Here is a 27,856-nt window from a genome sequence, read left to right as displayed (position 1 = left end):
TAAAGTTTTTTGTACATTGGTCTCTAACGAGGAATGGAGAAACTATTTCTTTTTCCCGTCAACCTTCGCGTGTTTGGTGTTTGGAATGAGGCGGTGGTCACATTCACAATATGCAGGACAGTTGTTTAAGCGTAGTTGATATAAAGTGGATGTTATTGACAGTTAGTTATTAGTCAGTTTATTACACGAAAGAGTAACCAATTTATATTTAGACTGTATTCAAGTTCTTACCAAAAGTTTAATATCACGTAAGGAAAATACCAGGTAAGTAAGAACAGAATATTTCCTAAATTATTACTTGATATGCAGTGAAAACAGAAACTGAAAGTAAAATATGAAAACTAATGGCATAACATAATTCAAAGATATTAATTATTATTAATAAAATATTTAAATATGCTACTATAAATGGCCAGTGTGAGATTCGTGTTTTTAATTTTACTAATATTTAGTTTAACATTTTAAGATTAGATTTATTATCCTTATTCAGGGACTAATAAAATATGAAATATTAAGTTGTGCAACCATATTTATAGCAATAAGCTGATCAACGTATAACTTAATTAGCGAAAATTTAAAAGTTACAATCTACAGTTTTGAAAAGTTATTTTTGGTGCTAGTACTGGCAGTTGGCTTATCACCATACTATTACGCTAAAATCTGGTTCTGTTACAAACTGGTAACGGTACTGCTACTTAGTTGTGATATTAGGAGTTGCACTCGGACCTGTAAATTTTTAGAATAATACATCAACGTTTAATATAATTAATATATAAACATTTAGTAATATAATTTAGAGTGAGAATAAAAAACTGTGTGCTTGTTACTGTTAGTATTATTATAACATGTATTACTAATATTTCTTGCAGCTTTTTGTAGTTTTAGTTGTGTTTAGTAAATAATCAGATAGTGTTATTGTGACAGCAACAGCGTGACTGAAGTAATATATTAGTATAGAACTTTATCTCGTCTGTTCTGTTGAAATGATATTAACTGTCGTAATAGGAAGCTACAGACGATTTCATAATATTCAATTTTTGTTGCCTGAATGGGACAATTATAGAAATTAAAATAATTTAAAGATGAATCTTTGTTTTACAGCTTGAAAAAGTAACATGTTCAATCTTGTGAGATCGACTGATAAATATAAATTGTTCATTGCTTGAACACAGCGTTAAACAGACAAAAACTGTAACTAGAACAAAAGTATATTAAAATCTCTAATATGCATTAAATGTAACAACCAGTTCAGGTCTGAGTAAATGAAAAAAATAATATATATATATATATATAGTGAAATAAGCTGGAGGTCACAACAAATCTGTGTTATTTTACATGCAAGTTATTAACAATAACAGAAAAACTACCCCAGCAGATTACCAGTAAATTTATGGATTACAGGGCTAACATTTTTTGGTTCATTTTCTCCCTTTAAGAATGATGTGCAGGTAATTTGTTGTGTAGCTATGGACTGATAGAGCTGAAGACCAGCAACAAAAATAACTTGATATATTTCAGAATGTATCACAGCCATGATCTAAAAGCCTGTATTTAATGTTTGTCCGTTTTTTGTACCACTCAGTTCTGTTTTGTTTCAGTTAATTTTTTTGCAAACAACTCAAGTTTTTGTTAATTTTACACAATATACAATGATAATACAAATATTTGTAATGGTAGACAGTTTTGCTGTTCTTGTTTGAGCATCAGGTCTAATCAAAACAGAATTAAGTGACATAAAAGTGACTTTTTACAATTAAAAATCAATGAGGAAAAATAAATGATCTGTAATCTTAATGAAACTTAATATCAGTCAACCCTTGCACCCTGGTGGTTCAGTAGTAAGTCTGAGGGTTTATTATTCTAAAAATTGGATTCTGATACCTTCAGTGGGCAGAGCACAGATAACTCATTGTTTAACTTTGCACTAAACATAACATGATACAAACATTACAATCTTAATTTATCTTTTGTTTGGTTAAACTTCTTTGTTGTATGTTTTAGTCCTAACTAAAGAGTATTAAATATTTCATAAATATCATGAAAAAAAATCACTTTAGATCACATAACTTCTTTTGTGCCAGTTGGGTTGCCAGGAAGAGTATATTTACATCTTTGTTACCATAATCAGTATGAGAAATGAAGTTAGCTGAAACTGCCATGTATTAGGTTCATGTGAAATGGTCTAGTGATATTCGAGGTCAAAGACATCAAGTTAATAGGAAAAAAGTAACAATATATGTTATATGAATTAGAAAAATGACAAATTTGGGATATTGGTGTATACAACAAAATCACACAAATCATTGGTCTTGGTGATTGAAAATTAAGGTATTTATTCCAGTTTGTATTTCTGGATTAATAAAAATTTGAACATTTTCTTTTATTAACTGTACAAATCTAGTATTGTAATCATATTGTATTATTGAGATGAGTTTTGGTTACTTTCGGTTTCAATTGATAGTGATGGCCCCAATGGCTCAGCAGTATGCCTGCCGACTTACAATGCTAAAACCAGGTTTCAATACCGTGGTAGGCAGAGCACAGATAGCCCATTGTGTAGCTTTGTGCTTAATTCAAACCAACAACTATGGTAGTGATGTGCATGTGGTTATTACAATATGCTATTATACATACTATTATATATACTATACAGTATTATATACAGGGTGGCCCGTATGTCTCTACCCATCCTAATATCTTATGTATCCAGTGTATCTGTGTGCTATCCCTCACTCTCGCTGTATAGTATTATGCAACGCCACATTCTGCGAGACATTTTCCTCATCATTGGTATTATAAAGTTGTTTGTAATAACATATGGATGGGTAGGGACTTACGGACCACCCTGTATACTATATACTATTATATATTATATATACTATTACAGTGTTTATTAAGTATTTGATTTTTTAACACTGTTTTTCTTATTTATTTTTTTCTATAAATATTCTGACATGAGATACAAAATGTCTTCCTATTCATATTTGTAAGTTGATATTTCACTTGCCATCACGAATTTTCTATAAAGTTAGTAGCTGATTATTTTTGGTAATTTTTCCTGTGATTTTACTGTATAGTAAGTGTTTTTTAATGTTGTGTATTCCTTCCCATAATTTCTCATTAGTGTTGCTTTCTGATTTGTTATATTTATTAATGCTTTGACATCTTTAACAATGTTGTAAACATTTCTTATTTCCTTACAAATTCCAAAATATTGTTTTTTATAAATTTTCTTTCATTGCTTTTAACTGTGTAATCCCCTCCCCCTAATTTTTTTTTTTTTTCAACAGTATAATATCTGCATATAGTGCATAGTATATATTTTTAGCCTCATATACTTAGAGAAGTTGGTGTTCCCATGTACAGGATGTGGAAATTTCTAACAGCTGATTGGCCAATGGGTAATGATTAGTGTATTGTTGTATAAATTAGTAATTGTAAGTACACGTGTACGAGTACCATTGACATCTAATTAACCATATTATTTAATGAACAAACAAAAGCTGAAGTTGTGATCACCTGTAATTTGTGTATACATTTTTAAATAGCCTTTATGTAAAACATGGGAGAGTTACTACAACTGACGTTACTATGAAGGTATTGTAGTGTAGGAAAGTAAAATCATTTTACAACTCGACAAAAAATGCTTTAAATAATAAATACAGGTGTATTTTACAGTTAAGAGAACTAACTTGTTATACACGTATGACGTGAAGCCTAAAAGATAAATGTTAGAGTTCAAGCTTTTGTTTATTCTTTATCATGGTTCTTTTTTATTGTTTTGTTTTTTTTACTTTTGGTGATCTAATGGAGATAAGTGATTACATTGAAGTAAAAGATATATTGAGGCAACATTTGGACTGAAAGTTTCACCTGAGAAATAATTTTTCCTTCTATACTGTACTGTTTATTCTTGAACCCAAGAATTTTGAGTAAAAGTTCACATTACACAAGGGTATTTGTATTTTGTTACTTGTGGCGATTGTGTCTTGTCTGTCGCTCTGTGTTTGTCTCCTATTTATTTCATAGAAAGTGTATAAATTATTAGTATGTTTGTTATTGATATTAATTTGTTAGATCCCTTTCTTTTGAGGCACATTATGCTTATATATTAAAGAATAAAGAAGACCCGATGTTTTGCACAATGAAAGATAAAATACAATTACTTTGAGCTGACATGTTTTAGTGACACCATTATCATCATCAGGGCTAGTGTCTTGTGATGGTGTCACTGAAACTAGTCAGGTTTTACTAATAATACTTTAACTTTCACTGTGCCAAAAAATGATGTTTTTAACTCAAGATGTATTTGTTAACAAATGTTATTGTTCCCTTTTGTTTATCATATTTTGCAGATTTATGTATTTTTAATTGTTTCCAAGCTCTGCTATTAGGCTCTTTATTTCACAATTGTTTAATTGTAAAACCTGACAGTAAAGTTCCATATCAGAACACTAAGATATTTCTTATTTGATGGGTTTCAAAACTGTCTTCATTTTTTTTACCCCAATATTACTTTGCTTCCCTCATCTCATAACTTCTTAAAAAATGTATTCCCTTTAATTTTTGTGGTGTTATATCTGGTGTTAAGATTGGTTTGTTTGTCTATTTCTTTGTGTTTTGATTGTTTTTTTTTGGTAAATCTTTAGTGACTAATTCTTTCTGAGTGTTGAAAATGTATAAATACAAGAAATTTGTATGTTATGGTTGGAAAAGTATAGAAAATTGTCTTTGAAGCAAACCCTGAGTGACTGTATCATCCTGAGTGTAGCAAACTGTGAATAGATCTATAATTATATTAATGTGTATGACTGGATTGAAATATGGAACTAATACATTATCTCCAAGCCTTGTTAGCTAATGCCATCATGTTTGGTATAAAGTTTCTCTTTTTTAGGACTTGATGTTTAGTTGTGAATTTTATGTAGTAATAAGATCCACTTGACCCATTTGAAAAGTAATGGACAAATTTGGACATGGTAGCAGTAAGTGAAAATTCAGTTATGGTTCTGATATTCCAGCTATGAGGTACTGTAGTGCATATATGATATGCAGTGTGTTCTGTAAAGTTGTTGTAAATATAAATTTTACATGGTTTTAAATTACAACATTCCAAAGACCTTGTGCAGGTGTTTTGATCAGCAGGTAACGATTTTTAACAGGAAGCTTATAGTTTCAGAGTAACAGTATCCAGCGAAGTATCTGAGACGTGTATTGATACTTTGAAGTGGTTAATACAGAACATTAAATCTCAACATGTCAATCATCATGAAGTGGTTGAACTTTTGAAACAACTATATAGTTGAAACTTCACCAAATATCTTTCAGAACTTAGATGAGAAAATGTTTTCAAATATAGCATTGGTTATTCAGCCATAATAAGCCACTCACAGTATTAAGTTATTCTCATCCATGATATGAATTGTGTTATTGGATAAGTTTTATTAAAGCAGTTTAAATGAGAAGTTAAGGTCTGTATTTCTTGTTTTCCTTGAAACTTGTATATATTTGCTTGTTCTTCCTTCCAATAATAATAATAATATTGTTTCTCTTTTCTGTGGTGAAAACTAAAGTATCGTGATGGAAGAAAAGCTAATATTGTCCATTATGATGTATTAAATATTACATTTTGTGTGTAATAGAATTAGTTACATTGTCAATTAAACAGTGTATATTAAATATTACATTTTGTTTGTGTAATAGAATTAGTTACGTTGTCAATTAAACAGTGTATATTAAATATTACATTTTGTGTGTGTAATAGAATTAGTTACATTGTCAATTAAACAGTGTATATTAAATATTACATTTTGTGTGTGTAATAGAATTAGTTACATTGTCAATTAAACAGTGTATATTAAATATTACATTTTGTGTGTGTAACAGAATTAGTTACATTGTCAATTAAACAGTGTATATGTTCTGTTGTTTAACCACATTTCATGTGTTATATCAAAACATGTATTTTAAAGCATATAATATAAGGTGTGTTTTTTTACATGTAAAACATAGTTATTTTCATTAAAAGAACTAAAATGGATGGTGTTTGTGGTAAATGTTATCTTGGTTAGGATAATCATATTGAATCTGACAATTAAGTTAAAGTACTTTATAGTAGATCTGTGTAGCTTACACAGTAGGTTTCTGTTAGCTTATTTACTGTACTCGGACAGTAATACAGAGTAAGGCATTTTGCCAAAAATTGGCATATGCCCCCCCCCAAAGTCTTTCAAATGTTTCCATGCAAGTACTTTTAAAACTAAATGTTTATGTAGACATAAATATTTATTTATAAACATTAGTGAAGGGATCTGTTTTATGTAGTGGCATATTTAATCTGAGAACCATCTGGTGATAATTATGTTAAACGTACACTCAGCTACACAGATGTGACTTGTTCTTCACCATCTGATGATAATTATGTTAAACGTACACTCAGCTACACAGATGTGACTTGTTCTTCACCATCTGGTGATAATTATGTTAAATGTACACTCAGCTACACAGATGTGACTTGTTCTTCACCATCTGGTGATAATTATGTTAAACGTACACTCAGCTACACAGATGTGACTTGTTCTTTAGTTACAATACAAATTGTTGGTTTTCATGTCTGAGTTTTGCTTCTGTATTTCTAAGGTGAAGTTTTTCATTTATTAACTTGTATTTCACTACCGACTACAAATGTAATAACTTTTCTAAATGGTTTGAAAACAAAACACAATCACGCTCCAAATATGTAATTAAAAACTTCGTTTAACTTGTTGCTTGGTGACACGTAAATATTCACATTTTTTGTAATCGTGTAGAGGTAATAAGATTTATTAGGTTAAGTGTTTACTGGAAGTCACACTTTCACTGTTAACCTTAAGATGACCTCAGAAGGTTGAAACGTTCTCTGCTTATCAACAAGTGTTAATATCCATACTGGCAGTCATGAGATATATTTGTACGTCAAGTGTGTTTCTCGTCATCACGAATTGAATATCCGTGTATTTTAAAAGTGTGTGTAAGAAAAGATAAGTCTAGTTCTGTGGTGGGTTACAAAGGAAAGTTCATATACCTCTATTTATGAGCTCGTGAGTTTCTTGGAATCTTTTGACAATGAAGTACTTGTTTGTTTGTAGTTGATCAAAGGATTATACGATACTATGCTTCCGATATTGTTTGTGCATACGTACATGTTCATACTTACCCTGTGTACAAAGGTACCGAATGCGTTTGGAAGTGAACTGGAGTTCGTATTTTTCGCGGTTCATTTCTGCGTTTTATCGATATCTTCTTGTGGTTGTTCACATTTAGCAAACTCTGTTTCTTTCCCAATTGAATTTTGTTGTTCCATCTGCCCTCCTGATGGAACTAGCCATAGTGAATCGGGAAACAGACCAACAAATGGATGTTGTAGTATTTTTTTTTCAGTCCCTTGTTTCTGAAACCCGAAAAGAAAAATTTAATTTAAATAACCAATAAGGCATAATAAATTGAACAATTAAATAATGTGAAACTTTAGCCTGAGATCAGATATTTCTACATCATTTTATACTTTGCATGATGTCAGTAGGCTTTTGAAACAGTTTCGTCTGTGATGACGTTAAGTGTATGCTTAACAATTATTACATAACAAAGCCGTTTTATTAACGGCTAAGGTTTGATGTTGTGAACACATTAACTGAGTTATCTAACATATTCCGGTGAACTTTATCTTGGGTAGGTTTCTCACTCTTTATATTAAAGCTTTTGAGTTGGACTACGTATTAGATAAATATTGTTTTAGTGTATTGTGACTATTGGTCAATAATAATTTTTGAGTTAGAGTTGTTACGTAGAAATTGTTGGCTAAGTGTCGACAAATGTTTATGTATATAATTTTATCTATGGCTTTACATATGTCACCGTATTGTGAGGAACCTAATTACAGTAATAACTGTACACGTGTTTGTAGTTTAAGTAAGAATAATAATCACAATATATAAGTCGCAGGTTCGAATCCCCCCTCACCGAACGTGCTCGCCTTTTCAACCGTGGGGTCTTTGTAAGTCATGGTCAATCCCACTATTGGTTGGTAAAAGAGTAGCCCAAGAGTAGGTGGTAGGTGGTGATGACTAGCTGTCTTCCCTCTTGTTTTACACTGCTAAATTAGGGATGGCTAGTGCAGATAGCCCTCGTTTAGCTATGCACTATGGGAATAAGACCCTATTATGGGATGGCTGATATCCTTGGGGTTTGAAGGCCTCTTCACAATATTAGAGACTCCAGTTATACCGACAAGATTATCCTCAACTATCCCAAAGGGAATCTAAACCCGAAAAAAATAAAAAACAACAACATTGGAATACCCGGGCTTGACACCTGAGCACGTGAACCAAGGGCTGTGGGGTATGAACAAATTTTAAAAGATAGCACCTGAAGGTCATTTGGGAGGCCTTAAGACGTACAATGATAAATTAGGGTTCATCGACCGTAAAACTCCATATCTAGAAATCTATTATTCCTGGGTGATTTTGATGCATTTTGACTCTTTTATTAAGATAAGAACACATCCCACAACAAGCCCGAGTCTGCTAGCTAACTTGATCCCACAACAAGCCCGAGTCTGCTAGCTAACTTGATGCATTTTGACGTCTTTTATTAAGATAAGAACACATCCCACAACAAGCCCGAGTCTGCTAGCTAACTTGATCCCACAACAAGCTCGAGTCTGCTAGCTAACTTGATCCCACAACAAGCCCGAGTCTGCTAGCTAACTTGATGCATTTTGACGTCTTTTATTGAGATAAGAACACATCCCACAACAAGCCCGAGTCTGCTAGCTAACTTGATGCATTTTGACGTCTTTTATTAAGATAAGAACACATCCCACAACAAGCCCGAGTCTGCTAGCTAACTTGATGCATTTTGACTCTTTTATTAAGATAAGAACACATCCCACAACAAGCCCGAGTCTGCTAGCTAACTTCAAAACTCTGAAAAGAGTTCTCGGACGAACAAAATTACAATCAAATTCGTTAACCGTTCGTTTGTTTTTTGACCAGTATTTCCTAACGTGGAGAACAGTTAGAAGTTGTAAAGATAACACTTTTCTAGTAATTTGTGTTCTCGTAGTCCAGAAAAAATATTTGAGTAATAAAAAGGGGATTGGAAGTAATAAAAATAAATAAAATACACCGTTGTTATTGTAAAGAAAATTTCATTTTAGCTGAGATGACTCAGAAAATACAACAGTTGTATATATGTACCTTTCTGTATTCATATTTTAAGTATGTATGTTTACTACAATCCAATAGATTCTACATATGATGTTGTTTGTCTTTTTTCACACGAATAACTTAATTTTATATAAGTAATAAAACCTTGAGATTCCATATTACTAAAATAATTTTTAAAAGTAAAACCGAGAAACGTAGTTTTGAGATTATTTTTTATCGTAATTAAAATACTATCTTAAAACATATTACAGAGGTGAATTAAGCTGTAGGTGGTGCAGGGCATGTTGTAATGTTTAGAGAATTCGATGGTTCATGGTTCGTGACCCGTTGTCGCATAAAACTTTGTACTTTGGAGCCATGGATGCGTTATAAGGGTGACGATCAATTCTCACTACTCGATAAGACATGAGTACCGCAATAGTTGCCGATGTGTTCTGTTGAAAAAGTTCCTTCCTTCTAGTCCACCGGTTCCCAATTATAGGTGACTATGCGCATACAGTTCTTCTTTAGCTTTGATTAAAAGTTTGAATCTGCCTATCCAAAATTAGAGACGGTTAGTACAGATAGTTTACGAATAGCTTTACGCGAAACTCGATAAACACGAGAAAAATAAAAATGAAATACCCCAGCAATGGAAAAGGATGACCTCAGAAACAACAGTGGGGTATGTTTCTACCATCTTTGTTTCTCGTAATGAGTCAGACACTAAAACTATTGTGAAATATTCTATCACACGCGATATGTAGGTGTTTTAGTGATGACACATTTCGATTTTGTAATAACATAAATTTAAATATATGCATTCTTTTTCTTTTTATAAATATACCTGGTGAAATTGTAAATGTGGAAGGTATTTTTTTGGAAAAAAACCTTCACAGATCCTTAAAATTGAAATTCGTTCGTCAAAAGCAACGTGGATATTTAGGCTTAGGGAAAACAAGTTCTGCGTGTGAAAATTACTTTTGTGTGCGCGTGCTTTATGGGTTCTTTTCCTTTGAAATTTTCAATCTCGTACACTAGTTAGTTTCCAGGTACGCTTACCATCTTCATGTAATAATAGTTGGTCACTCTGACTAGGATTGAACTCATTAAATGTCAGGATTTAAACACAAGTTTCTGGCTTTATTCAACCGAAGTAACGACAGTGGACACGATACTGAATACTGTGAATATATACATCTCAGTTTTGTAACTATACTGATGTAGCGGGATTCCAAATTTAAAAAAGGACAGCATTCTCTTGTTGTTAAGAGCTCCGAACCAGATGAGAGACATTAGGACTACGAAAAGGAACCCTTTCAAAGTGTTTGTCGTCCGTGTCACTTGGTCATGTCATAAATAGTCTAGGGGGGGACATAACCTCTTCAAATTGTTAAACACCTGCTCGGCGTAACTTCGAGAGCATTAGTACAAGCCTAAATGATTCTTCTGTGACAACTTCCACGGGAAAGTTCAGAAACACAAATAGAACATTGTGTGAATAGCTCACAGTAACAGTTGCTGCATTTCGGAGTTCATTTGTTATTATACTAATGTGCGGCATTGGTGTATACGTTTGAAAATTTTTGAGAAATAATAAATATTCTCCTTTCTAAACAGAAGCGCCACCTATGAGCTCATCACATAAACTATTGGTCACAGGACATTATTCTCAATCTTCAGTAATTATGGTGAAAGAGAAGTTGTGTATCCGGCCGACAAGAATGACAACTGATTGGGATTACCATATCTCCAGAGTCTGGGACTTTTTGGGATTACCATATCTCCAGAGTCTGGGACTTTTTGGGATTACCATATCTCCAGAGTCTGGGACTTTTTGGGATTACCATATCTCCAGAGTCTGGGACTTTTTGGGATTACCATATCTCCAGAGTCTGGGACTTTTTGGGATTACCATATCTCCAGAGTCTGGGACTTTTTGGGATTACCATATCTCCAGAGTCTGGGACTTTTTGGGATTACCATATCTCCAGAGTCTGGGACTTTTTGGGATTACCATATCTCCAGAGTCTGGGACTTTTTGGGATTACCATATCTCCAGAGTCTGGGACTTTTTGGGATTACCATATCTCCAGAGTCTGGGACTTTTTGGGATTACCATATCTCCAGAGTCTGGGACTTTTTGGGATTACCATATCTCCAGAGTCTGGGACTTTTTCCCTCCATACGGAGTGACACTATAGTTGCTCAAAATCAGTTAACATTTGATGAATAATCTCATTTATAATATCGTATTTTAAAATCATTCCCAAATGTGTTAGAAACTTAACTACTTAAAATAATAAAGTAATTAAAAAAGGAAAGACTTAAGTTGTCTTGAACATGCTCGTAATGAAAATTTTGCTTCTTATTTGGGGAACAGTGTATGATCTGTTTGTCAAGTGATCCTCCAAGTAAAATTGAAGGAAACCATCCTTACATATAGAATCTTCAGTGAGGTGTGGGTCCCGGCACATCCTGGTGGTTAGCTCACTCCTTGTAATTGGATCGTCGGGGTTCGAATACCCATCCTACAAAACATGCTCACTCTTTCAGTCTTTTTCAATCCCACTATTCGTTGGTAAAAGAGTAGCCCAAGAGTTGGCGGTGGGTGGTGTTAATAAACTTTTCCCTCTAGTCTTACACTGCTAAGTTAGGCTCGGCTAGCTCAGATAGTCCTAAGACATTGTAACAATTTAGCTGTTTCTGATCATTAGAATAAAACTAGTTTGGGTCGTCCGGTAAGTCTAGAACTGATTTTTCTCATGTCTACAATCCCCCGCAAGTGACAAGATACCCACATATTATGTACTTTTTTTGAGTGAGCTATTTTTCCAAGAAATTCTCATGTTACAAGCCTTAAAGTTAGAATTTATGAAATACTTTGAATTGTATGCGTTTGTCAGTTAGGACTGACATGTGTCCATTATTAAATAAATGGTTGTTACGTGATTAAATCACCAGAACATGTTAGAGATAACTGCACAAACGATATTAAACTAACGGACTTGCCCGATAATGTGTCAATTTGTTTAGAACAGTATATGACGTGTAAATACATTTAGTTATCCCTGGTTGTTATGTCACCGAGGTGTAGATTCGTTAACAACTTACATTTAACTCCGTCAGTTATCCGTCAAGATACTATAAGTATTGTGACAAATCTGTCAGATGAGTGATTCATAATACTTGAAAAATAAATTTCTCATAATTAATTATCCTGAGTTGTGTTAACCACCCACCTACCCCTGCACCCAGTGAATCACTACTATTCTTGGTGTGTATGTTTATCGTACGACTTAGCTTATTGGTTAACCACAGTCGTATAAATAAAGTGATATATATGTATGCTTTCCGGTATTGTTTTAGATTATACGCCTACTTTTGTCCTCGTTCGTCACGTGCGCTTGAAGCCGTTCTTCTGTTGTTTTTTTTTCTTTTCTCTTTTAACCAGTTATGTCTTAAATCTAAGTTATTTCAAGCTGTTGGTTGTTACGTGGAACATGTTTATCCCACAAGTAACAACCTATATTGTGATTGGCTGAAAGTTACAGTAACGCAACGAGTTTTAGGTTTAGGTACATTGTTGAGATACGATGTAGCCCACGACCTGCACATTGCTAGCGGGGGTCTTCCAAAATTTGTGTTTGAACCCACTGTCATTAAAATTGATCCAACGAATGAAAATGGTGTAATCATAAAACTTCACCCATACACTTGTCATTGTTTAAATTTGTATAATAAAATATCTCCACTCGCGTTCAACACCACCCACCTGTTCAGTTTTCTCTCAAGGTATTATAACATTAAAAGCCAGGTTTTAATACCCGTCGTTGGCACGACACAGCCTCGTGCGAATAACAACAATGAACAAGCAGAATCTCTCATGGTAATTGTTGATTTAATAATAAAACAATTTTGTAAAACTGATCATACACTACGAACAAGCTAATACGTTTTGATTTGTGTTTGTTTGGAGTTTTACAGTCATCACAGTGGAAAGTAAAACATGAAATGCTAGTTTAAAGAAGGCCTAACTTAAACTGTAAAACCAAGCCTTTAAAATAAAAACGTGATTCAATATAGGAACGTTATATTAACCTATGGTTTGTGTAACGTCATACTACAATAACATTAGTAATTTTTCACATATTTTCTTTTTTTTTCCGGCCACAGTGCGATACGTCACTGGCCACGAAGCCTTTCGCGTAACACCAGATCTAATCAAATCGGCTAGGCGTGCAACACACATCTTACTTACCAGTTTCTTAAAAGGTATCTATTACTGTGGTACATAACGCCTTCTGCTAACATGGTGTAATCTGTGAATCCATAGGTCGAGTGGAATTCGTTTCAAGTTTTATTGTCATTATCATTCACGTCAAGGTACAAGTTCACATCAAAACTTGTGCAGCCGATTACAAAGTGTAAATGTACATCAAATGTAAACTATTAGGAATCGTGTGTCAAAATATGTTTTAACTAATGTGTAATTTACAATTTAGATCAAACTAAATTGTATGTATAAATTATTTGTGGTATAGAATTACGTTATATGTATGTATAGTGGCTTTAACTATCATTGCTGTGTGTGTAAGTTGACAGTTTAACTGAGAAGTATCTTGCTCATTTATCAAATTTTTATTATAATATTAAAGTAACCCTCCCTTCCTCGTCGTATTAAATCGTCTCGGTGAGTTAGCGGCAAGTTGTGGATTTACAGTGTTACAATTCGGGGTTCGGTTCTCCGCGGTGTATAGAGCGTATACTGTACAGAGTAGCTTTTCGCAAGAACAACAACAGTGGTCTTATAAACCATAATTATAATTTATAAAAAGACATGTAGAGAATAAACAAGTAGTTTAATAAAAAGTTTAATTTTTGTAAAATGTCCGCCACATGTTATATATTCGAATCCCCGTCGCACCAAACATGCTCACCCTTTCAGCCGTGTGGACGTTATAATGTTACGGTCAATCCCACTATTCGTTGGTAAAAGAGTAGTCCAAAAGTTGGTGGTGATCAGCTGCCTTCCCTCTCGTCTTAGAAACTAAATTAGGGACGGCTAGTGCAGATTGCCCTCGTGTAGCTTTGCGCGAAATTCAAGAAACGAGCAAACATTTATAAATATACAAGTAGATTCAATAAATAAATTGTGTATTTATATACCTTAAGAAGGCTTCATTTTGTGAAACATGTTCAGTTTTGTTATTGTCAGGTGTATCTCTTCTGTTTTCTTTAATAACGTTTGATTACTAAGGAATAGTTTTATGATTTCATCATACATGGACTAACGGAGTTTAGTATATTGAGGTTGAACAAATACGTTCAAGAAATAAATTAATCCCCTGTGTACTTTCATAAAAAAAATGTAGCTAGATAATCACTAGAAAGAAGTGAAGAAATATTTTCAATAGTTAGGGCATTAATAATAATTTATTACGCAGAGTATGTTCCAAAATGTTCTTATTTTCTACCCTCTGTAGTTTATTTCGGGTATGTCGAAGTGATAATTCTTATTGAAGACCGATCTAGAAGAATCTCAGGCCCCCTGGTTTTAAAAACTTGAAACTAGCGTCCTCGTGAGAATAGAAGTACAAACTGCTGATATAGCTTTTAAGTTATTGGTAGAACATAACATTATTGGTGTAATAATAAAAATAGTAAAATAAACCACATATTTAATAATTCAGCGTGAACCAGGAATATGGATTGGGTCTGAAATTCAAACTTTAAAACGAGTTAACGTTGTGGGTGTAGTTGTAATTAATACGGTAATGTGATGTGTTGCCTGTTTTCGGGGAGGGGAACACGCTGAACGTCAGTAGCGCGCGTTTAGACGCCAGACAAACAGAAGATAGATTAAAAGATCGTCTTCCCAGTAATCAATCTGAGCAGGGTGCATTAACCAATAATTAAATAGAAGTAAAGCAGTAAATAGTTAATTTAGCATCTATAATCTATGACTGCTCGGCGAAATTATTCGCTGCAAATTCATCTTTAATGTTTGATAGAAATTTTCATTTGTATCGGCGAAATTTATACAAAATGTTAGAATCTGTCAGACGAATTGAAGAAAGAAAGTAAACAATTCTAAATATCCGACAAAATTAAATAAATAATGTTTGTTAGTGATTGTTAATTAAAATAAAAGGGGGCGCTATACAGTCTGCAGCACAGATTACAGATAGAACGGACGTTGCTGTGTAACGTCACGCATCTGTTAGTACCAGTTTTCTGCGGTTAAAGAGCACTCTTTGTGACTCATAGCTTCGAGACTTTGGCGCAGTAGAAGGTTATGTTGACCGCCTTTCACATCCGGAGATATTTCTCTTCGTGTCTCTAAATATTACTTGGACTCTACATCCTATATAAAACCACCGTGCTGTAAAAAAAAACTCTGTATATTATTATATCGGAATTTTATTTCTTGTTCAACATCTATAATTAAATATTTACAGTGCCAACAAATTAACTTAATAGTAAAATTCTGATTTGGATTTAAAAAAGACAGATTAAACAATGACAACGTGTTGCTTCCCTAGTGTAAGGATAAAAAAGTCGAGCATAGAACAGCCCACGATGTCAAAACCTAAGAACAGTCAACCGGCACTTCACAAAGTTATTATGGTTGGAAGTGGTGGAGTTGGAAAATCAGCCCTGACACTCCAGTTTATGTATGACGAGGTAACGTAATTTTTACTTCCTATGTTATTAATTACACAATACCACGTTACTTAGACGGTGTTATGTGACCGTGGGCACAGTTTTTTTCTTTTTGGGTATATAATGCATAGATACGACTTGTACAGGTATCAATATTCAAGTAATATTAACGTAACAGGTAACACCTAATGAAATCCTGTAGGGTTAATGTTATGTTCATTATAACATTTATGAGACTTAGTAAAGCAATCATATGGTCAGGTTTATATTAAAACTTTATTTCAAACAATAATCTTGCAGCTATGGTGCCAAATTCTTTGTATTTATGGGAATGTTAAATATGAAGCGTGTTTTTATCGAGATACAACAACTTGTGTGACGTCTATGCTACAGTTCCCATAGAAACAGTAAGGTGTGGCCATTGAAGTTATTGTCGACTTGTATCTTAAATTGTTCGAGTTAACTAGTCATAATATGAGTAATTTTTAATTTTAGAAGAAAATTGTTTATTTGTTTTTCATTAAAAGTGTAGTTTGTTTGTGTATATAATATAATAATGAGATAATGAAACACTTTCATAATCGTGAATGAATATTACATAGCGTGTTTAAAGAATATTGTTTCTAATGTATTTTAAAATCATTTTCGTGAAAAATGTTACTGGCTCGTATAATGCAGTTTGTTTAAACTCAGGTTATGCATTTAGTCTTAACTCATTTTAACAAATCCTTTTAACAGTGTATACATTAGCATAATAATTGTGCAAATATCAAGTACTGAAAGTTTATATTTAGTGTTTGAGTTATTTAAAACTTGTTTTAGAAATTTGCATTAAAAACTTTACATATCATAATCTTTTGGATTTCCACGGAGAGAATATATTTTAAAGCATTAATACGTATATAATAGCAGTCAGTAATGTAAACAAGTCAGACAGGTTTGTTAGTTTTCTTCAGACCTGAGTGGAATAAGTAACTTCATTACAAAGCTATGGCTTCTCAGAAAATGTAATAAAATGAAAGTAGATCTGAGATGTAGCAGGGAATATAACAAGTGTCTTAAGTAACTGTTCTCTGAATACAGTCCACTTTTGAACAAATTTTTTAAACATTTCTGTGATTCAGATATGGATATAATAAAACAAATTATTTGGAAGTTGTTAAAAACTTAATTAAATGACACACCTTTCAACATTTTACACTTGTATATATACTTTGGGTACTTTAAACAAAATCCATCAGTGCTATATGCACTTAAATTTCTGTTCATGGAATACTTCTAACCACTCCAAGCTCCACTTGATGAGTCTCTGGTAAACTATTCCTCTGTGTGATTTTGCTGCTTGCCTAGCTGTATCTAAAGTAATAATAGTAATATTGGAAACCTAAAAAGTATGAATCTAATTTCATATTTCAAACACCAGTAACAAGTGTTCCTTGCATTGTTGTAAGTTACATACTGCACATAATAAGTAGATAAATAATGTTTTTGTATTATGATAGTTCTTGTATTTCCTTTCTTTGTTACTTACATTTATGACATATACCATGATCTAATAACAGCCAAAACCTACTATTCATAAAAAAATTTTTTTTTGAGTTTCAGATGTATGCATCGTTTGATTAAATATGAACCTGAAATGTCTGAATTTAGATTGTATAACATGCCCAGTTTGAATATTAAAAAACACGTGTAAAACCAATTTGTTGAGGTTTAACTTATTATCTTCATTAATGGTACACAAGGCCTGACACAGTAACCTTCCACAGGTGTATCTGTTATCTTAAAGGTTAAAAAGTTTGAGTTGATGTTGTATGTAAAGCTGTTTTTAAAAGAGCGTAAATAGGCTGTTGTTGTTCTTTAATCGTATCATTGTGTTTATAATTGAATTTAACTGTAGTTTTAGAAATGTTTACAATGGACTCTATAAATTTCATGCCTTATCATTAGTTTGTGGAAGATTATGAGCCCACCAAAGCCGATTCTTACCGTAAGAAGGTCATGTTGGACGGAGAAGAAGTTCAGATTGATATTCTTGACACAGCAGGTCAAGAAGATTACGCCGCCATTCGAGACAATTATTTTCGTTCTGGAGAAGGCTTCCTTTGTGTGTTCTCCATAACCGAACATGAAAGTTTTTCAGCTACAGCAGAATTTAGGTTTGAGTGGTTTGAGTTTTAGTTCTGACTATTCAATAATTTAGATTGTGGTTTTATGATGTAATCTCAAAACCCACTGATAAGAATAAATACTGCTAGCTTTTTCCTGAATGTCTTAAATGTATTATCCTCAAGATACAGAGTAAACATTTCAAAAAATGTGTTTTTATTAAGAAATATTCTTTCTTAAGAGTTACTTTTCCAGATCCTATCAAGGACCTTGACAGCATATATGAATAATACATTGTTTTTTTAATATTTAAATGTGACTTGGGATATGTTTCAGAATTCTCAAATAAACATCAGGAAACAAAAGGTTTTAGTTTCAACTATTTTGGAATGTGTGCATGTGTGTTTCTTAGCAAATTAAGAGTTTACTAAAAGTAGGCCAGTTTCACAAGTCAGAATTAATTGGTGTGTTCTACGTTAAACAAGTTCTACACAACAAACTGAATAGAAGTTATTCAAGTGTCCAACAAGAGTTTAAAACTCTGTAGCACTTAGACTGAAAAGAAACATTTGTTGGTTATCCTTATAAAATATGTTTCCAGTGATAGCCATTAAAATTAAGTTTTCTATTTCTATCTCAGGTTTGTGATCATCTTTCGTTCTCACGTTCACATTTTAAACTATTTAAAAATTCATAATTTGATTAGATATATATCACAAAAATTAAATAGGTTTAGCTGGAGATTTACCAAAATGAGGTAACAGTTTTTAACTATCAAAAATAATGTAACAGTAACAACTCTTTGAAAAAGAATTTGTGAAATAATAAATTCTTACAGAACTCATCACTGATTAATATTATGTCTCGTTTTTATGATAATCTAAAATTTTAATCTGATGCTCAACTAAAGATAAGCTTGGTCAGTGTATTAAGAAACAAACACTAAATGGGTTAAGTGTTGGTTAACACTAACATGTAAAGTATAATTGAAAAGAAATGCAAAGTTTCAGGTTACTTTTGTACAAGTTATGCATATTTGTGTGAAACACTTAAGTTCAATAATTATTTTAGGCCTTTGGTTTTGCTTCTGAGTATATCTAGGAAAATGTATGTTAAATAAGAAATGAAATTGTAGTGATTAATTTAAAAAAAAAAAAAAATTTTGAGCCCATGAGATGATATTTATTATTAGTGCATTGGAGTAATGATTACAAAGTGTGGGTCAGACTTGGGAAGTTTATAAAACTAAACTTGGTTTCAATTCAAGACAGGTATGTTCCTTGGAGAGGACATGAATAACATAATTTGATTACTAAAGACATGAGGGAGAAAATGTAAGTTTAAGATTGAAGATCTGGAGGTTTAGATGAAAACTAGGGATTAGGTTAAAAAAAGGAAGATAGGAGTCCTAAGAAAAGGTTGTGAGAAACAGCTGGCTGAATGATATTAGACTTAAGTGAATGAGAAACAGCTGGCTGAATGATATTAGACATAAGTGAATGAAAAAAAAATGGTAGTTGTATAACTAACAAATTAGCAAAAGTCTGTGGATAATGACGAACACTGGAGGTTCCTAGCTGTGCAGAGGATACAAAATGACTTTAATCAGTTGGTTAGTTGAACAACTATCTGACCAATGAGCTTTAATTACTGTAAGTGCAAGATAACGTGGGTAACATATTCATTATAGACAGGAAGCAGTTCAGTTGGGTGATTAAACAAAAGGATCTTGACATAGCATTGGACATGTCACCCAAGTCATTAAAGCTATGCTCTGTTGCTAGTAGCAAAACCAATAGAAGATTAGGATGTGTCTATAAACAAACTGATTACAAGTAAAGAGAGATTATTATCTCTATAAATCACTAATTGGGTCTTGTTGAATGCTGTGATCAGTTTTGGTTTCTTTATTTAAGACCTTGACCTACCAGAAAGAGTTCAGGGGATGGAGGGGGTTGTCTTATGGGGATAGGTTATGATGAGTTCAGGGGATGGAAGGGGTTGTCTTATGGGGATAGGTTATGATCTTTAATTAACTTCTCTTGAAAAAAAAAGGTTGAGGTGACCTTATGAACATTTATTGAGTTTCACAGAGGACAGAATGAAGCCATCTGCTTTCTTTGTGATATTTTTTTAAACAATGTGAAGAGAGGATACAATATTTGAACACTATGAAAATTTAAAAGAGAAATAATTAATTTTTCCAAAAATAAGAGTCAGTTTAAGTTGTTTATGTTTTCCCAAGTGTGTGTGTTTGTATGTACAGGGACAGGCATGAAGGGCTGAGTCGTCCAACATGTGAAAATGTAGTTAAAAGAATTCAGTGACTCTCTGGTGTGCATGTTTCTTTAAGGATACAGTAAAACCAATACCATGGTGTGTGTGTGCATTTGTATTAACAGTATTGCTGTGTTATATTTGTTCAGTAGAACAAGTTAAGAGATAAAAAAACTTTAGTATGTGCATGTATTTGATATTACATGTACAGGGTGGCCCACAAGTCCCTACCCATCCATATATCTTATGTATCCAGTGTATCTGTGTGCTGTCCCTCATTCTCGCTGCATAATATTATGCGACGCCATGTTCTGTGAGACATTTTTCTCAACATAGCAGGGGTTATTGTTCCAAATGCCACGGTAACAGCTGCCTTCAACTCATAATCAGTATTGTAACGTTGTTTAGACACAATATATGTATGGGTAGGGATTTATGGGCCACCCTGTATGTATCTTTTCTATTAATTTTGTAAGATTACTGACACAAAGTTAGACTTTGTAACTGGAGTCTATAACATTGTAGTATTTGCTAGTCATGTAATGTAAGGTTTCTCCTCTATCAGGGAGCAAATCCTGCGCGTGAAAGGTGATGAAAATATCCCTTTCTTACTGGTTGGGAACAAGGCGGACCTGGAAGACAAACGACAAGTAGCTGTTGACGAAGCTCAAAGTAAAGCTCAGCAGTGGAATGTGCCGTACGTGGAAACGTCAGCTAAAACTAGGGCCAATGTGGACAAGGTGATTCTCAATTTTATAGGACCTTTTGTATGATAAGTCTACACAAATGAAGATGAAATTATGCTTTTCTATTTAATTTTTCAAAGATTTAACGATAAGATACCATTTAAAATGTATGAATGATTTTACAGCACAAGCTATATAAATAAATGTTTTGTTTGACAAGAACAGATGCTTAGAAATGTGTTTTCTTATAGCAAAGCCACATCGAAGCTATCTGCTGAGCCCACTGAGGGGAATCGAACCCCTGATTTTAGTGTTGTAAATCCGTAGACTTACCACTGTACTAGCGTGGTGCTGCTTAGAATAAAGTGGACAATTTTTAATAACCATTAATATTTTCTTACTTCCTGTAATTAAGTTCAAAATAACACGGTCCAAACTGTTGTCTATGTAGTAGCTAGGACTACTACATAATTAATACAAAATATTCCATGAAATTTTATTTCAGATTGGTAGTTCAATACTATTAACTGTATTCCTTCATTTGTAATTATAGAAAATGTTTGTCAAGCTGAATGTCTCAAACAGTGAATAAAATGCCTTTCCAGATCGAGAATGTAACAAAATTCTGCTGAGTAATGAACATGGTTTAAATATTGACAGAGGTCAAATTAGGCCTTACTAATATTTTAATGAATTGCTGACAAAACATGACAGGGAAAATTTAAAACAAAAACATTTGCTATTATTTGTTGAAACTGTGAAGTTTTAGGGTTGGCAGCATTGTTGAATGAAGTGCTGTTCTCTGTGTTGGAAAAGTCAGTTTTATTCATCACAGTATGTATTTTAGCTAGCTTTTTACAAAGGAAGATATCAGCTATTTGTGGCAGAGAACAGAAATGATAGAATGTTCAGTTTAGAAGTAAAAATATGTATATACTTTTAAAATTACAGATATCTAATGGAATACATTAATTTGTATGAAGTATTTGGTCCACTTTAGTACCATGTGGTAGATGTTTGGTATATATTATCAACTTATAATGTATTTCAGTATTATGATACATAGATAAATAGTCCATATGTTCAACATGGATATCTATGTTGTCTATCAACATATAATGTATTTCAGTATTATGATACATAGATAAATAGTCCATATGTTCAACATGGATATCTATGTTGTCTATCAACATATAATGTATTTCAGTATTATGATACATAGATAAATAGTCCATATGTTCAACATGGATATCTATGTTGTCTATCAACATATAACGTATTTCAGTATTATGATACATAGATAAATAGTCCATATGTTCAGCATGGATATCTATGTTGTCTATCAACATATAATGTATTTCAGTATTATGATACATAGATAAATAGTCCATATGTTCAGCATGGATATCTGTTGTCTATCAACTTATAATGTATTTCAGTATTATGATACATAGATAAATAGTCCATATGTTCAGCATGGATATCTATGTTGTCTATCAACTTATAATGTATTTCAGTATTATGATACATAGATAAATAGTCCATATGTTCAGCATGGATATCTATGTTGTCTATCAACTTATAATGTATTTCAGTATTATGATACACAGATAAATAGTCCATATGTTCAGCATGGATATCTATGTTGTCTATCAACTTATAATGTATTTCAGTATTACGATACATAGATAAATAGTCCATATGTTCAGCATGGATATCTATGTTGTCTATCAACATATAATGTATTTCAGTATTATGATACATAGATAAATAGTCCATATGTTCAACATGGATATCTATGTTGTCTATCAACATATAATGTATTTCAGTATTATGATACATAGATAAATAGTCCATATGTTCAACATGGATATCTATGTTGTCTATCAACATATAACGTATTTCAGTATTATGATACATAGATAAATAGTCCATATGTTCAGCATGGATATCTATGTTGTCTATCAACATATAATGTATTTCAGTATTATGATACATAGATAAATAGTCCATATGTTCAGCATGGATATCTGTTGTCTATCAACTTATAATGTATTTCAGTATTATGATACATAGAAAAAAAGTCCATATGTTTAGCATGGATATCTATGTTGTCTATCAACTTATAATGTATTTCAGTATTATGATACATAGATAAATAGTCCATATGTTCAGCATGGATATCTATGTTGTCTATCAACATATAATGTATTTCAGTATTATGATACATAGATAAATAGTCCATATGTTCAGCATGGATATCTATGTTGTCTATCAACTTATAATGTATTTCAGTATTATGATACATAGATAAATAGTCCATATGTTCAGCATGGATATCTATGTTGTCTATCAACATATAATGTATTTCAGTATTATGATACATAGATAAATAGTCCATATGTTCAGCATGGATATCTATGTTGTCTATCAACATATAATGTATTTCAGTATTACGATACATAGATAAATAGTCCATATGTTCAGCATGGATATCTATATTGTCTATCAACATATAATGTATTTCAGTATTACGATACATAGATAAATAGTCCATATGTTCAGCATGGATATCTATGTTGTCTATCAACATATAATGTATTTCAGTATTATGATACATAGATAAATAGTCCATATGTTCAGCATGGATATCTATGTTGTCTATCAACATATAATGTATTTCAGTATTATGATACATAGATAAATAGTCCATATGTTCAGCATGGATATCTATGTTGTCTATCAACATATAATGTATTTCAGTATTATGATACATAGATAAATAGTCCATATGTTCAGCATGGATATCTATGTTGTCTATCAACATATAATGTATTTCAGTATTATGATACATAGATAAATAGTCCATATGTTCAGCATGGATATCTATGTTGTCTATCAACATATAATGTATTTCAGTATTATGATACATAGATAAATAGTCCATATGTTCAACATGGATATCTATGTTGTCTATCAACTTATAATGTATTTCAGTATTATGATACATAGATAAATAGTCCATATGTTCAACATGGATATCTATGTTGTCTATCAACATATAATGTATTTCAGTATTATGATACATAGATAAATAGTCCATATGTTCAGCATGGATATCTATGTTGTCTATCAACATATAATGTATTTCAGTATTATGATACATAGATAAATAGTCCATATGTTCAGCATGGATATCTATGTTGTCTTTCAACATATAATGTATTTCAGTATTATGATACATAGATAAATAGTCCATATGTTCAACATGGATATCTATGTTGTCTCCGTTTCTTATCAAAAGAAACAACATATTTGTTCTTAGTGATGGAAGTTGATGTCCAACATCAGATAGTTGACAGGCAACATTCTTGGTTCTGGTGGTTTTGCACCCAGCCTGAGTCTGTTTCATATAGTTGATCATTTGTTCAGTTAACTTATTTTATGTGTGAGTGCCTCTTGTATCAAGGTCTTCACATTCTTACACACACTGTACTCTGGTCTTAGTAACTTGTTGTAGCCATGCACATGGCTGAACATGTGCATAAAATAATTTAAGTATGTAGAAGGTACAGAATATTTCTCAAGGTGTAACTTCCTTCTGGTTTGTTACACATGACAACACAAGTTACTGACCTGTCAGTAAAACTGCTGACAGAAAAACAGTGACAAAAAACATTTATTTTTCTAAATAAAGTGTAGGCTTATTGTACAATACAGGAAGTAAACAACAGAAGGTTTTTGCTTGTTTTAATTATTTCTATAAGCTTTACTCTCATTTCCACAACAATTTTATGAATATCACACATTGTTGGGATACTGCTCAACATTTTATCTGTATGTTGTTGAAATGGTGATTAGACTGTGGTCCACCTAGTGGTGTCAAAGTAAAATCTGGAAATATTGTACGTTCATCAAGGATGTTCTGTCTCAACTGTTCAGTAATTTCTGTTGTTTTTAATTTTGTGATACACAACCTTCCAAAGAAATGTATGTAAAGTTGTACTTGAGTGGAATGCTTTGTCAAGTTACACTTTTAGACACTAGGTGACTGTAGAACATTTCCTGATAATTAGTTTTTAAATAAATTTAATATCACAAACAGTGTTCTGTTACTGAGGTCAATAGTAACAGGACTTTGATAGTATGTTTATGCTTGGATGAAACGTCAAACTAGATTTTTCTGATAAATTCTCTGGATAATGTAAATATTGACTTTTTATCCAAAACGTTTTTTTTAGATTTTCTTTAAAATTTAACTTTGTAAAATAATTGTTTATAATTTTCTGTTTGTTTTTAGGTTTTCTTTGATCTGATGAGGGAAATTAGTAAACGAAAACTAGCTGAAAGCAAGACGAACAACGGTACTAAGAAGCCAGGTCGACGAAAGAAGAAGTGTTCCATATTATAAAACTCTGTCCTCTGTTTTCACTCTTCATTTGTGCTACAGCTTACTACAAGTGTTTAACTTGTAATGCAGGAGTCTTGAGTGTATAAATGTATATTTAATTTACAAGAATTTTATGAGAAATGTGTTGATATGCAAATCTGTTGCAGCAGAGTTTACTTCAAGGGTTTTATTTCATTGCAAAAAAATGTATAATGTTTGTTAACATTTTCTGTGTACTTAGTAGTCAGATAGCAGTATGTGTTTCATTTTGTTTGTTTGATGTATTTACGTACATAAATGTTTTATTAAACAAAGATTGAGGGTTAGCTCTAAGAGTGTATACAACTTTGTTGTTAGTTTCCCAATTCTTTATAAGAAGTTGTTTTATTCTTTTTGGTTGTTGGGTGTATTAGTATAGAGGATTCAGTGTTTTGTTTAATGTAAGAAAACCAGAATTAGTGTAATTCTGACAGTGTGGCAACTCAACTTTAATTCTTATGGATGAGAACATTGGCTGTTAGCTGTTCTTGCATGTGTTGAAGCGTGTACTGTTATAACTTCAAAAACTTATCCTCGTGAATAGTTGAATACGTGAACTTTATGAACTAGCGTAGATAGAGGTGTTGAGGACATATAATGAAGATCATAAAACACTGATGCAGAATGTTTCAAAAGTAACTAAAAACATTATCCTTGATTTAAAAAACACAAACAAGCCAGACAGAACTTACTTAAAATGGAAGTAGTGATGAATTGGAGTTTTATTCTTATCGGCCACTTCCATCTAATTACTGTACCTCAAACAGTGACTTTAGAATAAGTTTTTAATTGAGTCAGTTGTACAGTTATAGGTTAGGTACTGTGTATCGTATAGTGCCAGTGTTTATAGCCACCTGCACGAGGTCATAGTTATAAAACAGACAGTGCCGTGTTAATTACAGCATATGCTTTATGGTGTTTTTCAAAGTGCCAGTGCCTTTGTGGTTGATATGTTTTTTTAAAGGCTTTGATTACTGTCATATTTCTAGTTATTAGGATTGTATGGTTATCGTAAACTATTGTAGTCATACTATGGAATGGAAGCAAAGAAAATTATTGGTACCAGTTTTATCATAATAGGTCGGGAAAAAAGAGATTATTACAAATTATTGCTGTATAATATTTCATATATTTTCCAGCATAAAATTGTGAATTATTTATTTTATAACTTACCTAACTAAATCTTATGGGTATTTGATTTCTCTGTTTGCATATGATTTTGTGCTAAGTATTATATCAGACTTTGTAAGATGTAATCTACTCTGTAGTTTGTTTTGTTCATTCATTCCAGTGTATCCATAAGACATGCAGTTTTACTTTTGAAATATTACTGATTCTAGTTGAAAACAAACCCGAGAAAATAACTAGTTTGTAATTCAAGTAATATTCCAAGGGACCATGTGATTTGTGGTTATTTTTAAAAACAAAGTACTGGTTTGTTACCACACTTTCTAAAGTTCAAATTTCCAGCTTCTAACTTGGTGTAACTGGTGACTTCAAACAGAAAAAATGTATTTTTGTTTGAGAAACTTGTGTCACTTAAAGCAAGTTTTTTTATGTGTATTTTTTTTGGAACTCTGTGTTCTAAATAATTGAGTGTATGTTTTATCTCAGGTTATAATAAAATGATTGTAAGCTTAACTTTAATGGATGTAACACTTCATTTTACAGAGGGGGTAGAGTAAAACATGCATTATACTTACTACTTGTTTGAAGCTTGGGGTGTCCCCTGTAAACAATGTACATGTTTGTATCTAAAGACGGCTGGTATGGGTATTAAAAGAAGGTCGAGACGTTGTTTTCTGCTTTATTTTAACACTCATGCCAGCCATCTTGATACATTTTTACTTCAAGTGGGTTTCTTGTCATCCCTGTACATGTTTAGTCACATTATGATAAAAACGTGTTTAGCACAGTATTCTCAACAAGCTCATGTTGGGCTCCAACATGAAGACGTTTCTAAACTGTGTTTATTCTGTAATTAATATTACCATTTTTACATCGGGAGTTTGTGTCAGAAGTACAATAGTTACCAGTATACATTCCTCTCGTGCATATTGAAAGAAACAAGTTACCTCGGAGCTAAACATAAGGTTTCACTTACAATATCATACTCTTCACTGTAACAGGTTATTACTATACTGAACCAATAAGAGTTCGATTTGAATTAGTTTTAAAAAATACACTCTGAATTTACCAGTAGGGGGAGCCACTTCATTAACCGTTATAAAATTGAACAAGACCTTAGTAACGATTTAAAATGTTATATTCATAAATGTAAAAATAGCAAACATTAGGTACCCTAATTTCTAGTACAGGCAGTTCAGAATTCAGCACTGGATACGCATTCCAGATATGTTTATTATATAGATTTAAAAATTTGAACGCGAGAACAGATCGACCAAAGAACGTATTTCAATTCGCTACAATAAGGTCCTGAGTCCAGAAAAGCTTAATAGAGAACTGGAAACATTTCCTTAAATGTACACAGATACATAAAGTTG

At 32.3% G+C, this 27,856-nt stretch overlaps 1 protein-coding gene across 5 annotated transcripts; it reads left to right on the top strand.

The window, feature by feature from the left end:
• On the top strand, nt 1-26,993 carry LOC143234647 (ras-related protein Ral-A-like). 5 transcript variants are annotated; one of them, XM_076472157.1, is made up of 6 exons: nt 63-264; nt 3,329-3,401; nt 15,731-15,872; nt 17,802-18,010; nt 20,803-20,977; nt 25,224-26,993. In XM_076472157.1, exons 3-6 carry the CDS (start codon nt 15,768-15,770, stop codon nt 25,332-25,334), a joined length of 600 nt encoding a protein of 199 aa, XP_076328272.1. In that variant the 5' UTR covers nt 63-264; nt 3,329-3,401; nt 15,731-15,767; the 3' UTR covers nt 25,335-26,993. The 5 variants fall into 5 exon arrangements, with proteins under 5 accessions (XP_076328274.1, XP_076328275.1, XP_076328273.1 ...); XM_076472156.1 differs by lacking the exon at nt 3,329-3,401 and having other exon boundaries at nt 60-264; XM_076472159.1 differs by lacking the exons at nt 15,731-15,872; nt 17,802-18,010; nt 20,803-20,977; nt 25,224-26,993 and adding an exon at nt 5,174-15,724 and having other exon boundaries at nt 1-264.
• The last annotated feature ends 863 nt before the right edge of the window (nt 26,994-27,856 follow it).

This window comes from Tachypleus tridentatus, chromosome 12 (assembly GCF_004210375.1).
Source record: "Tachypleus tridentatus isolate NWPU-2018 chromosome 12, ASM421037v1, whole genome shotgun sequence".
NCBI classification, from domain to species: Eukaryota; Metazoa; Arthropoda; class Merostomata; order Xiphosura; family Limulidae; genus Tachypleus; species Tachypleus tridentatus.
Note: the sequence above shows the minus strand (reverse complement) of the source record. Positions and strands in the feature narration are given on the sequence as shown.

Excerpts from the sequence above, each read along its gene's own strand:
- LOC143234647 (XM_076472156.1), top strand. The coding sequence starts at position 15,768 with ATGTCAAAACCTAAGAACAGTCAACCGGCACTTCACAAAGTTATTATG. Across the intron at positions 15,873-17,801 it reads TCCAGTTTATGTATGACGAG|TTTGTGGAAGATTATGAGCC; the intron begins GTAACGTAATTT and ends CCTTATCATTAG. Across the intron at positions 18,011-20,802 it reads TCAGCTACAGCAGAATTTAG|GGAGCAAATCCTGCGCGTGA; the intron begins GTTTGAGTGGTT and ends CTCCTCTATCAG.